The 14,385-nt window shown below is 39.8% G+C and overlaps 2 protein-coding genes across 2 annotated transcripts; both read right to left on the reverse strand.

Annotated features, from left to right (window-relative positions):
* Positions 1-2: 2 nt before the first annotated feature.
* si:ch211-39i2.2 (DNA damage-inducible transcript 4-like protein-like) lies at positions 3-1,641 on the reverse strand. Its single transcript, XM_062425960.1, has 2 exons — positions 1,375-1,641; positions 3-843 (listed from the first exon to the last, which is right to left on the reverse strand). The coding sequence occupies exons 1-2, from the start codon at positions 1,550-1,552 to the stop codon at positions 398-400; spliced, it is 624 nt and encodes a 207-aa protein (XP_062281944.1). The 5' UTR covers positions 1,553-1,641; the 3' UTR covers positions 3-397.
* Positions 1,642-8,630: 6,989 nt separating this feature from the next.
* On the reverse strand, positions 8,631-13,814 carry sting1 (stimulator of interferon response cGAMP interactor 1). Its single transcript, XM_062425608.1, is given in 8 exon segments — positions 8,631-8,994; positions 9,393-9,579; positions 10,786-11,030; positions 11,232-11,340; positions 13,021-13,140; positions 13,143-13,213; positions 13,585-13,753; positions 13,755-13,814. Coding segments are annotated over 8 exon segments (1,239 nt in total). The 3' UTR covers positions 8,631-8,716.
* Between the last annotated feature and the right edge of the window lie 571 nt (positions 13,815-14,385).

Consider the following 14,385-nt stretch of genomic DNA (forward strand, 5'->3'; position numbering starts at 1 on the left):
AAATGTTTATTTCACATTTTCATAATAATAAAAGTACGGCACAATTTGGGAATGAGACGTACGGCACAATTTGGGAATGAGACCCGCCCATTCCTGAGAAGAAGTTTTCACGTTTACAGTGTACACTTTGAACATTCAACCCATCTGTGCAAAATATTGTGGGCATAGTAGTTAGAGGGTGCACAAAAACAAGCAGGTTTGACCTCCTGCGTGAAGTTAGACATTCATACATCATAACAGAACACCATCCACTTCCTCAGAGCTTAAATACAACACAATAAACTCCAGTGTGTGCCAGGCCAACTCTTGTGCATGTAGCCTGACATTTAAAACATGAGGTCAAGATATTCACACAGAAAAAAGACAAACAGTGAAAACAGTGGTTCTTCATTCAGCCCTAGTAGAAATCATGAATGACAGGACTAGCAGAGGAGTAGAGCTTCCTCTTCACCAGCCGGTACTCTGGTCTCAGCTTCAACACTTTGCTGGTATCGAAGAGGTGCTTGAGAGGCGGCCAGCCGTCATCTTTCAGTGCCTTGAAGACCACCGACAGCTCAAAGGTGGGGGTAACGCTCGGGTCCGGAGAGATGCTCCCCAGGGACTTGAGGCCATCCTTGCCCTCTACGTAGACCTTGATGGAAGCCCCCCGCAGCCCGCAAGGCTCGTCGGCCGAGGAGCGAACCACGTCCTGGCCGACCCTGGTGGTCATTTGGCGAGGCAGCAGCAGAACCTGGCAGTGGAGTGTGGAAGCCTTGGCCTCTGTGAGACACCGCTCTATCTGAAGGGTCACATCTTGTTGAAGGAGCCTCTCTTCATGCTCCAAACCAGCATCCGAGTTGGCAACTGGAAAGAAAACAAGGGCACTGTTAAAACAAGCAGGATTAATTCAGAGTAAGTACACAATAGTGTTTGTTTTGTTCTGCAGCTGACAGTCAATTGTAATTGCAATGCTAGAGTATTGCAGATGTAAGCAAAATCAGGACTTTGACTCTTGCCCTATCATTTTATTTTTAAAATGCTGCACTAACATCTTACTCATCACAATAAAGGCTGAGCATCAGCAGCTCAGTCGCTCAGCACATCAGCTGGCCCAACGTTGCATCAGAAACATCACATCAAAGAGATTAACCAAACTATTTGTTCTTCCACCAAAGAATATAGTGTTAGTAGCTAATTATGCCGTTAGCGCATTAATATTAAATGTTGTTAGGTCGGTATTTAACGTTTCTGTAAGTAGCCTAACTCGACTTGCTACAATTTATGTCTTACATGGTCTGTTTTTTTCTTCTTCTTTCAACTTTATCTATCGTAACCAAGGAGAAAAATGTGTTTAATTCACAAAACTATCTATATTTAACTTTTGAAACTACTTACAAGGTGTGTGGTTGTCAGTCTCATCGCAGCTCTCGACGCTTCCCCGCCGGGCTGAGCTCCCCACTCCGCCCGGGGATGTGAGCTGGAGGAAGTACTTTCCTATCATGTTCGTGAAACTTTCTTCTTCAGACAAGACGCGCACTCCGTCTCCAAAAGACAAAGCCGTGGTATAGACCATCCTGATTCCTGTTTGTTAAGCTCCGGTGTCTCCTCCGCACGTTTGGTCTGTATCTTCTCCATGTATTGTATTAGGTGAGCTGAGCGACTGGCAGCGGTGAGCGCAGACTTTATATAGGAGGTGCGTTTGGTTGCATCAGCTGAGCTCTCACGTGTGGGCGGGGCTAACCGGTTCAATGCAATCGAGAAAGTTCCTTGGAGCTGTCTCACGCAACATGTCTGGGCATTACACGGTAAAGCTAAGCCTCGTCACGTAGCGTAGGGATAACTGTTCTGTGGAAAACAAGAAAACTATAATATAATATAATACAGTTTTTATATTTATTATTTGTACATTCAGTCGTTCTCTTCGTATGCAAACTAATACTGACACTAGCTTCATTAATATTCATAGTGGTGGAGTGTAATTAATGACATACTATATTAAAACACCCCCTCCAGACATGTTTTTAGATGTAAATATCTTGAAACATGTATATAAAAGAAAATATATACAATTATTATGTTATAAATTCTTTAAATCAGTGGTTCTCAATGTTGGATCCAAGGACCACCAGGGGTCCGTGGGGGGGGGTTTCAGGGGATTCCCACCAAAAAGGGGAGTAATTAACTCCCAGTATCACAATGACAGGACTATTTTAGTCACTGTTTCATACACTCATATAACAAGCATAGATCTTATCAGATGGGGGTCCGTGGTCTTATTTGTTGCAGTTTAAAGGTACTTGATGTAGAAAAGTTTATGAACTACTGGTTTAAATGTCATCTTCTCCCACATTAAAAAAAATCCAGAATCTTTAAATAGGTCAATATATTTCATGTCAGACGTTTAACTGCTGGCCGTAAGATGTCTCCTACTTCAGTCCAAAGTCCATTCTCAGTGTTTGTGCACTGGAGGATTTCAATTTCCTCATCTCACCTGTACTGGACAATGATTGGCTTCCAAACTAGTTGTGATGTTACAAATCCTGCTCGTAGGCCCACCATTTAAAGTTCAGGTACTTTCCACTTACAGCTAATAGATGTAAAAAAAAAAACCTCTGCACATACTTCGTTCTGCACAGTGAAACTCAAACTCAAACATTCAACTGTAGGAACAAAAAGAAAAACAGATTTCTGAGTGGAGGAGGACTATAGTTTTGTTGCTACATCTTGACCAACAACATTAAAATACTGCTGACATATTAATGTACCATTTTAATTATCCTAAAATATTACATAACAACAAGTACTTTTACAAGACTTACTAACATTAACACACAAGTACTTAAAAAGCTTATTAATGCAGGATCTATTCTTGTAATATGGTCATTTCACATCATTATAATTTGTCATTAGTTCTAAATATTTCTTCCACCTACGCTGAATAGACTTATGGGCTGCAGTGGAAATTTACTAACCTTTTACGTATAAATACCACAAGTTACAATGTGGTTTATTCAGTGTCAAAGAGAAGTAAATGACCACAGCAAAGTGTCAGAGGTTAAATATACTTTAACCACAAGCTACAGTTTGCAACTACAGCTAATTCTGAATAGCACATAAGCTTTATATGATCACATAAAGTAGCGATAAAGAGAAAAACAAATATAATTAAGATCAAATGTTATCTGTTGTTTTAACAGAACACAAATGGAGTGAAAAGTAGGTTTAAACATTAGAAATGATTGAGTTTACAGTTACTTCTACTTTAGTTGTTTCTTTATACAGTATACTGAGGTGTTTTTTTAATTGCTATGCACCTCTGAAACACACAGCACACAGACAGGGTGTCTTCCCACCTGAGGGCCTTCATGGAAAAACCCAGACAGAGGGACAGTCAGAAGTGCCCCACCTGAGTTCTTTATTTAGAAAAAAGCCCTGATGGCAACAGGAGGGAGAGGTTCCCCTACACTCTCCCAAAACACAAACCAAACCCCCTGACAACCGACCTGCTCATAGGAATACTGTTAGTCTCAAAATGCTGAATTACAAATAATCTCCTTGACACTTTTTATTTTAGAAATTGTAGCAGGTTGTCCTTTCTCTGCTTTTTGGTTTGCGTCACTGTCCTTATTTAATAAAGTCAACAGTACGTTACGTCTAAAATAGGCTTGCTGCTTATTATTTCAATGATTTGTCCAGAATCCAGAATAGATTGATACTGCAGCTGTAGGCAGTCGTCCACAGATGGCAGAAACAATTCATCATTTTTATGTACAACAATTATATTTGTATTTAATAAACTAGTGCAGATATAGAAATAGCTGTTACGGATTTACAGCATTCAAAGTAATATAAAGTCTAATTGACTAGTCGAGTTAAAACCTGTGATACAAAATATATTTCCAAGGATTTTATAGACAGAATGAACCAGATCTGTGAAATTACTTTACTTGTTGGAATTTTAAAAAACACTTTCATTGTTCTTTATGTCACTTCACAGTACATTTTTACTTTCGTGTCTGATTCCAGTGTATAGAGGCATCGCATGATCCCCTGGAGGCTGTGAGTGTGCTTTTGTTTGTTAAAGAACATCAGGTCCAGACATGGTGGCGTGATCCCTGCCTTACTCACAGGTGAGTAACATGATCTGACACACCACACACGCGCACACACACACACACACACACACACACACATACACGGTAAGAAAAAGTTCCCTCTCCATCCTTTGCTTAAGATTCATGTAACCACACAATCTTAAATTAGATTCACGGTGGGTTAAGAAACATATTATAAGAAATACTTTTGTTATTTTTACTTTTGCTATTTGCAAACAACTTAAAGTAGTGGTTGTGCATGGATCATGGAGATGTAATCGACTATGCTGGTTCTAGCTGCTCTTCACTGGCTCCCCAATCACTTTTAATATTGATTTCAAGATTTAGTTGTTCACTTTTCAGAGACTTTGAAGCCTTGTACCTGCTGACATTGACAAAAACATAAAACCACATTTATTCTATGACATTTATCTACAATTAGAAGTGAAATTAAACAGTTCACACGCACGCACACACACACACACACACACACACACACACACACACACACACGCACACATATGAATCAGTACTGCTAACGTATAAGACCATTTGTCTGACAGTGCAGTTCTCTGGTACTACATGACACCAGGCACTGAAGACGGAGGTAGTGATCTTGCAGTTTAACTTCTCACTCCTGACTCACCCTCTTGGGAAATCTCCCCCCTGTGACATCACCGCTGCTAACCAATCACTTTCAGATCAGACGTTGTCGTGACAAAAGCCTCACCACCAAGGAGGAAGTATATTTCTGTGGAACATCTGGGGAACTACAGCCTGCGGTGACTTTACTTAACCAGTAATGCCAGTGGCTACATATATGTGCCTTTGTCTCATGGCTTTTCAGACAGTATTTGACACACAGTCATGCAAACCATAGGTAGTATTACAAATACAGAGTTAAAAGGAAAGAAGAAAGAAATGCTGACATTGCGCAGTATAGATGAGCGTTTGTCAATTCACTATGAAAATAGCCATTTATGTTATATTGAATAAATCCTTTTTTAAATCCTTTTTATAAAAAAAATCAGAAGTTCAGTTGACTTAAAAAATATTTTTACAAAAATGCTGGCCAAACTTAATTATCTTTATAATGTGGGCTCCTGAGGCTCTAACTGCCAATCAGAAATGTTTGTAAAAAGCCCCTCAACTGCTCTGGTGTCATTGTTCAGATGAGCTCAGATGACTGGTATTCAGTGGTTGTTTACTTAAGTAAACAGCTCGCGTCCTCCTGTGCATGAAGTCACAATCCTGTCAGTGTTATCCATCCATCAGCATCAGTGTGTCAGCTGATGTCTGCTGCCAGGGATGTGTGGTGTTCACCGGAGAACAGGTCAGACCTGTCTCTGGTAGTCGTCCCCGACTGCGGCCACGATTAGACCTCACATGTTTGCAGCTCAGGGTGTTTTTGAAAAATAACTTATCTGACAGAGAAGCAACGTGATCACAAAGAACACACAAACACACTCATATCAGCATCCTGATGAGGACAGGATATAGAAGACACAGTGTGGGGCTGTGAAGTAGTTTATTATAAGAGACAATTTAGTGTTTACTGTAATGACTGTTCTAATTATACATTAATAAACAATCAAGATTTTGCCATTAATTGATTAATTGTTTAGTAGTATAAAGTGGTTAAAATAATGTCATTATAACTTATGAGAGATATCACTGATACCCTCAAGTTACTTTTCTTCTTTTCTCTTTTTAAAAAAAACACCCTCAGTGGTTTTCAGTTCACAATAATATGAAATGAATATGAAATGGAGAAAAGAAAGCCAGTTTTTCACTTTTGAGAAGCAGTGAAAAGCAAATATTTGATGTTAAAAAAATTGACAAATCACATATGCACTGATCTGTTGTACACATCATTTTCTATACTCCTACTTTCTAGGCTCCAATACAATTTAAACACAATCCAGTATTGTTTAATGATCTTTACATTTACTACTGATCAGAGCTGACCTGTGATAGAGGGAAACAATTCAGATGCAGGTTTGTGCCGCTTACCACTCCAATCAATACTTTCTAAGAACCTGTCATACAGGTTAGTGCAATTCAAAGAGCTTAGCAGATGACTGATAAGTTAAAACAGTTTTAGACTAAAGCACTTGAGATAGAAATGATAAAAACAATTAAATATATTTAAAAAAGCAGTAAAATAGACACTAAACAATAGACAGCAGATAAAATAACAAATAGATACAAGGAAATAAAAACATTTTAGAACATGAATACAGCACAGAAGACTCAGTCCAGAGGAGCCTAGATTTATTTAAGCAAACAATAACTCAACGTTAGCACTGAATTGATATTGCTCTCTTACTTAGAGATTTATTTGCTAGCTAACAGAGCGCTGATAATACACTATTGATTCTGTGCTAGCTAAGCGTAACGTAACAGACACCCAGAGTTTATGGTGATATGCTGCCCTGCCCCCTGGTGGAGTGTGGGGTATGAATTCCACATGTAGCACCTTTAAAAACAAGTTGAACACCATTAAAAATCAATAAGAAAACTGCTGCTTGACATTAGTGTTATCAGAGGTTAAACTGGTGACCTGTGGGTGTGTGTGTGTGTGTGGATCATCACAGCTCCTGAGGCAAGGCAAGTGAACTGAAGCTTATTGAACATCCATAGCCTATAGGGACGACCTATTGGCCTGTGCCTGCGTAAGTGTTCTTCAGGAAAACAGTGCTCCATTGTTTGATTTCAGTTTTTTAGCTTTAGCTACATTTACACACGTTACTAACCATTAAAATAAGCACAATTCAGATGCAGCGTAGTTTGAATCAGATCACCCTGTCTTCTTTCTCACCTCAGCCTCGTCAAGAAGACAGATGGGTTGGAAACATTTCTGATGCAACAAAGCAGAGCAGTTTCAACAGCTGCACTCTCAGTCAGGAGGCATGTGTGTGTGTCTGTGTGTGTGTGTGTGTGTGTGTGTGTGTGTGTGTGTGTGTGTGTGTGTGTGTGTGTGTGTGTGTGTGTTCACGTGAGAGGCAGATAAACAGGCGTGGTATCAGGTGTCTTGTGACTGATTCTTTTGTTTATTCAGTCATAAAGTCCACTCTTGTCTTTCTTCCTCCTTCTCTCAGTAAACACCATGTCCTTATCTGAGCTCTCCTGCCTGCAACGTTTGTACTTTTCCCCTCTCCTCTGTCTCACATGCTTATACTCTTAGTTTTTCATTAAATTTGAGCATTTTAAACATCCCAAATTATAAAAAGAAAAATAGAAGCTTAAAATCTTGCAGAGAGCCTTAAATGCCGTAAAATCAGTCTGCATGAGACTATTGAATGAGCCAGCCAAACAGTTTGAACATCTATGCCAGGGGTGTCAAATATACAAATATATGGCCCACCAAAGGGTCAAACCCAGTCCACTGTATAACTTTGCAATGTATGAAAATTGCAGAAAAGTAATTCCAATTTTTTTCGCACTGTGACCAGAATTCATATTCAAAACATATTATTGTCAACTTTAAACCATTAATATATTGATCATTGTGCAAACTGTTGTCATTCAGCAGCTTCTGTGCAAAATAATCTGGAAAAAAAAGACACAATATTGTTGAAATTGCACTTTTAAGGCAAGGCAGCTTCATTTTTATAACACATTTCATACTCAGGAGCAACCCAATGTGCTTTACATAAACACAGATGTAAGAACAGCAAGAATTGGAAGCATAAAAACGTACAATTAAAATAAATAAATAAAACCCAATTATAGTAAAAATGGGAAACATTAAAACATACAATTTAAAAAAAGAACCCAATTATAATAAAATAAAACAAAGTGCAGAAAAATATAGGGAAGGAAAATAAAAAGCTAGACTAAAATAGAGCATAAAATATGAGAGTGCAGCATAAAATAATGATTTGCATTAAAGTCATTAAAACGACATACAGTGCAAATGAAAGATTCAAATTTAAAGTGCTTCAAAAGAGCTCAATCATAAGAACATGAAAAAATAAATGTTTTTAACCTGGATTTAAAAATGTTCACATTTGGGGCTGATTTCAGTTCTGCTGGTAGTTTGTTCCAGTTGTGTGCAGCATAAAAGCTAAATGCTGCTTCACCATGTGTAGTCTGAACTCTGGGCTCCACTATCTGACCTGAGTCAGTAGATCTCAGAACCCTACTGGGTTTATATTCTACTAACATGTCATTAATGTATTCTGGACCTAAACCATTCAGTGATTTGTAGACCAGTAGCAGAACTTTAAAATCTATTCTATAGCTGGTTTATTCTAGTAAAGCTATAATATATATATTATATATTATTTGTAGGTTATTATGCAATGGTTTTACTGGTCTGGCCCTTGAGATCAAACTGTGCCTTTCAACTAAAATGAGTTTGACACCCCTGATCTATGCTGTGGATTAATTGATGGTTTAATTAGAGAAAAGGTCAAATAAAACACACATTGATAGTAAATGTTGTTAAATTTATACATTCATTTAATATTTTACATTTAAATTCAGTAACAGGTATCTCAGGGTACTTTAGGTAATATGCTACATATGATAGGTTTGCATATGAAATGAATATAGTATAACCGGACATAAATACGGTCATTGATGATGTGTGTGTACTCATGTTTTTTTCCCCCAACGCTGTGGTGCATTTAAGGTTGTCATTTTCCCTGAGAATGGTAGGTGACCTCGACAGGTTCCCTGAGAGGCTGAGGTTTTTCCAGACTGATCATGAGCGTGGGCTCCCTGCTCATTGGCTCCTGGTGGTGCCACTCGTCTATTACGGGCTGGCCGTTCAGCAGCACTTTTGAAGCAGTGGCACACGGGTGCTCCATCTCCTGGTGAGGTGGTGGAGTGAGGCAGAACTCCTCTTTCTCCTGCTGCTCCAAGTGTCTGACGATAGCCTTGGACAGGAAGTGAGGGTCATCCACATGCTCATCTAGAGGAAGAAGAAGAAGATAAGTGGTCAGTTTTCTGAATGGTTGACCTATGCAATACACTGACTTATTCAGGAGGTTATCTTTGTTAATAATAATCTAAGGTGGAGCATTTATGTGGTGATACTGGGTTGTTCACTGCCAATACAAAGATTAAAAGTTCATAATAGGGCCAAACATCATCCTTCAGTTCAGCAGAAGGCCTCTGTGAATCAACAAAACCTTTTTAAAAACACATAAATTGCAAAAAGAATCCATAAATACACTAATCCTGATTGTCAATCCTTGTGGGACAGCGGATAAGCTAAAAGCTGAAATCCGCCCCCTAAAAGCAGTCTGTCTCATGGCTACACACACACAGACACACACATATACACACACACACAAACACACACTCTACCATTGAGCAGGATGAGTTTGTAGCGGTTGCGGCACTCCAGCGACTGCTCCAGTATGTCCTGCAGAGTCCTGTAGAAGAGCAGGACCTGCTGCCTGCGCTCGGACTCCCCGAAACCAGCGCTGCTCTCCTGAGACATGTTGTAGAGGGTCAGCAGTGGGGTTGCATATTCCACCACACAATCATATGCCTGTTCACACACACACACACACACATTAAGGGGAAAAAAGACAAGTAGAGATAAATACATTTCTAGCAATACTCTAATTCCACATATGTTTGATTACCATGCTTTACAGGTAGATGGTGCTGTCACTGTGCTTAAATACACTGGTGAGTTCTCAGGTTTAACCAGCAGGTGGTACTAATGTTATGCTGTGGAAGGCATTGAAGGTAATGATCTGTACTAGAAATAAGGTCAGCGCTCTAGGTCTGTTAATAACCTATTTATTCGTTTCATGTATGCCTTTTAGCTATGTTTACTTATCTTGTACATTTGTTCATTTATATCTCTAAGTACAAGGCATCCGTGCTGACCATAGACTCTCTGATGGACATTTATCCATTACCAGTGGTTGCTATTTTCTAATCAACAATGAAAATAGTCACTAGTTGAAGCCCTAATTTATAAAATTGTCTCATGTTTTGTATGTTTAATATTAATCTGAAGTAACCTTGAAGTCAATATATAGTAAAGTAGAAATAAGTAGAGGTATAATGGAAATACGGAAGTTAAGAACAGGCGCAGTACTGGAGTTCATACTACTTTCCACCACTGATCTTTATCTTATTTTATTGAGACTTCACTGTTTATTGGCTGCAGCTGTAAAAAAAAAAATGAAGGCATAATATCATTCTGGTAATCACTTTGAAATAATTGGTGGCTATTTTGGTCTCTCCACTCAGGCTGCCTTCATGAAGATGGAAATGTTTTATATTTCCCCCTCGGCTAGACTACAAAGGTGATTTTGAGTACAATCATTCTAAGATTTTCTACATCAAACAGATTGAATATGGAGCACATTGACATCTTGGAATGTTGAAAAAAAAATGTACTGAAGCAGCCCCTTAAATGACTTTACTCCGACTCTCTCTCTCTCTTTCTCTCTCTCTCTTTCTCACATTTAAGTCATGCAGTCTTTACAAATCTGATCAAAGGAGAAAACATCAGCACACTGAGTCTTCCTGCCCACACTGGCAATAAGAAAACCGACACTGAGTTGAATTACAGCACAAGTAGCTCAAACTGTAGCTTCTCCTCTTACCTTATTTAATATTGACTGAATAGTTTACGCTGCACCTGAGGGAAGTTTGTGTAGTAATCCAATACCAGGTAATTTAGAATAATACAGGGATACAGGTCTGTGATAGACCTGTTCAGAGACTTCTCACCAACCTTCCCATCCTCATCCACTACTCTGTAGACGCTGTGCTTGTAGACCCGTCCCCGCACCCCCGCCCTGTCTATTTCGTTGTTAGGGAGGTTGTCGTAGAAATGGATGTTGTTGTCCTCGTCTCCCAGCTTGTGAGAGATGTTGGCGTTTACTGGTATGAGGATGAGGAGCTTCTTGGAGCCGCGACCCCAGGATTGAGCGCTGGCCTGGTGCGTGGCCCGAAATGCTGCGATGGAGTCCTCTAATCCTGAGTGGATACACACAAACACACATACATCTGTTTATTCATATTAATTCATTAGTGTAGGATTATAATTCAATGAATACTCAATATATTGCATGTTTGTAGTTAGGGTTTTAAGTATAAAAAGAGTACTGTATAACCAATCAATTTAAAGTACAGGAATCAAATGGTGTGTGTGTGTGTGTGTGTTTTGATGTTACTGACTCGGCAGCACCAGTTTCAGGTAGCCCAGGTAGAAGGACCAGGCCAGGCCATGTGCTACATTCATCTTCCTCCCCTCGCAGATGTCTGACACCTCCACATCCGAAGGACCCTACACAGAAACAGCCATGCAGGACCTCAAAACACCTCACCGACAACCGAAAAGGGGCCTCCCTGCATCCAAGCTACCCTTTTCCATGTAGGGCGACTATATTAGAGCTCGAGCTGGATTTGAATCTACAATGGTTTTGCGAGCTTTGTTCAAAAAATTACACATCCAGTCTTTGAGGACAGTGTGAGCGCTTGGTCATTCTCGCTGGCGGAGGCATATTTTCCAGCCTATTTTTACTCCAGAAATGCCATATCAATTACAATCAACACACGCTTCAAGGAGTGTCCTCATATAGGAACTTGTCTTTCTGAAGTATAATCCTCTTATGTTAAAACTGAGCTATTTTTCACATGTACCGTGGCGCTCTGAGCTGTAATGATGACAGTTATCTTTTCATATTACATTACATTCATTTGCAGTAAGTGTGTTTTAAGTCAAAGGGAACAAGAGCTAGTTTTCATCAAGCACATGAAGTGCAACCCTCATTAATAAACAGCTTAAAGACTGATGTTCTGGATATGGGTGTAGAGGTGTGGGTGGTGGCTGCTGAAGCGAAAACAAAGTTGAGGTGCCTGATAACATACCTGAACCTGGGTGTGGAGGCAGGGTAAAAAGTCGTTTACACCTTGTGGCTATGACTTTGCCCTGACCTGAGTGAGGTACTCTAAATGATTTAAATGATTGAGGATTGTAAAGAGAGAGACATACTGTAGTACCTCTGCCCAGTTTTTCCACTTCTCCAGGACAAGAAGCACACGCAATCATCACTTCTTAGTCTATTTATACTGATTACCTTTTATGAGTGTAACTGGAATAGATGATTGGGATCAATAAAGTGTTCATCTATCTATTTACAACTTTAACGTCCAAAGACTAAAAGCTTGTTTCACCATTTATTGTGAAATGAGAAGTTGTTGTAAACTGACAAGATGTTAGTCAGCCTAACATGTTTTTTAGCTGGCTGTTGAGGGATGTATGAGCGTGTGGGGTGCAGGTAAAGAGGGAGTTGGTAGTGCTTGTCACACTCACACACATCTTCATTTCCTTTTAAAGTGAGATATGATTGGTGTGCGGCAAAGCGTCTGACATCAGAGAGGATGATTGTTAGACTGGATAGACTAGATTGAAACGTCGCTTTTGTGGTTGATTCAGATCATGCTACAGAATGGTGGAATTTATGCCAGATATCATTTAGTGTATGAATGCTTACCGAACATTCAGCGCTGATAAATGACTCAATGGATGTCCTCAGTGGAGCTCAATTTGAGCACGACATCTGAGATCAGCCTGTTGTACAAACACTGGTTTCATTTTTGTGTGACAGTGCTGAACGTTCACCTTGTCACATCTGTGTTGGCTTTGTTTTGTTCAAAGACTCATTGCCACATCAGAGCCTTTTTTTCTGGGGGCAGCGACAGACAGTGATGCCTCATTAGATAAATTAAGTTGTTTTTTTTTTAAACTAATCATAAAATTGGTTTTCAGTAGCTGCTAAAACATAAACAAAGTTGAGATCCTGCAAATTGTAATGCCCACTCCTACCTGGCTTGATAACACTGGCATGGTCCCTTTTAATACAGAATACATTTTTTATATTCAGAGACCAACATCTATATGATTTTTTTGTGTGTGTTTATCGGCAGAAAAACAAAGATGGCGATGTTCATGTGTGGACCTCACCAGGACTCCCAGGCTTTTAAACAGCGGGTAGAGACCAAGGGTTAAGAAGAGGAGTTTCCAGCTTTGGCCTTGGTGCGAGAGAGGATCTCCAGCCAGGTGGAGCAGAACTATTGCCAGCCCCTGCAGCCAGCAGGGTCCTCCCCCCCCAAACCACAGGCTGGCAGCACCTGGCTCACCAGCGCTCTGCCCTCGATATCTGGTAAGAAAAAACAGAGCGGGAGTAAAGCAAAAGAGAGAGTGATTGAAAAAAAAGTGGTGACATGCCAGATGTTGTGTGAGATAGAAAGCAACTAGATTTTCTGGGACTTAATTTAGTACTAACTATACCCGTGAGTACCACAGAAAACTGTCATGTTTTTACCAAGGAATCCCAATCTATTAGTTGTTGATGTTTAACACCGCGTATATTAAAGTCACTCTAACGAATATTTATCGTTCAGAAAATAAACCCACGTCACATCAGACCACACGTAATGAAATCCAAATTGCCCAGACCTCTTTTTTTCTCACATGAAAAAAAATGCAAATGCAATGCACACGCAAACACAGGCTGGCCTATCTCTCACCTAGTGTTTGTATGGTGCAGCATTTCCTCTGCCAGCAGACACACTCCATGCAGCACAGGGCCAAGGGTCAGGATGAGTAATACCATGGCAACCCAGCCAAATAACCTTTCAGGAGATGAAACCCATATGCCTCCTATTGTCAGGGCAGCCAGCGTCGCAGCACACACCCCTCGGCAAATCCCCACGAGGTCGAGGGATGAGAGCATCCTGATCTCGGAGGCACTGCATCTGTGAGGGAGCAGTCAGCCAGTGTCAGGGTGCGCTTTTATCAATCAGTGTGCAGAGCCAGCTCTCACACAAAACATTTCAAAACCATTTAAAGTCTTAACTTTGTGGCAGTCAAGTGAGAAATATGTGTTAAATATTGGATGTTAACCTCATTTTGGACATTCTTCTTCTCTTAATAATAGCAAAACATTACATAAAGGGCCACCAGTTAAAAACCCCCCTCCAGAAATGTTTTAAGAAATATAAAAAAATACACTGTTTTGAATAAGAGTGTGAATCTGATATCTCCTCCTTCTGGCTTATTAAAAATCCAGAATCTATAAATATGCAATTAGATTTTCATTTCAAAAGTTTAACTGCTGGATACCAGATGTCTCAACTACAATGTAATGTCATTCTCAGTGTTTGTGCACTGGAGGTTTCAAGTTTCCACATCACACTCATGTAAATTGCACACTTGACTACGACTGTCATCCAAAACTAGTTGTGATGTCACGAATCCTGCTCATAGATACACTTGAGTGTGTATCATGTGTGGCCAGTTATATTCTGTTTATAGATAAACATGTGC

The sequence above is a fragment of the Scomber scombrus genome, chromosome 9 (genome assembly GCF_963691925.1).
Source record: "Scomber scombrus chromosome 9, fScoSco1.1, whole genome shotgun sequence".
NCBI classification, from domain to species: Eukaryota; Metazoa; Chordata; class Actinopteri; order Scombriformes; family Scombridae; genus Scomber; species Scomber scombrus.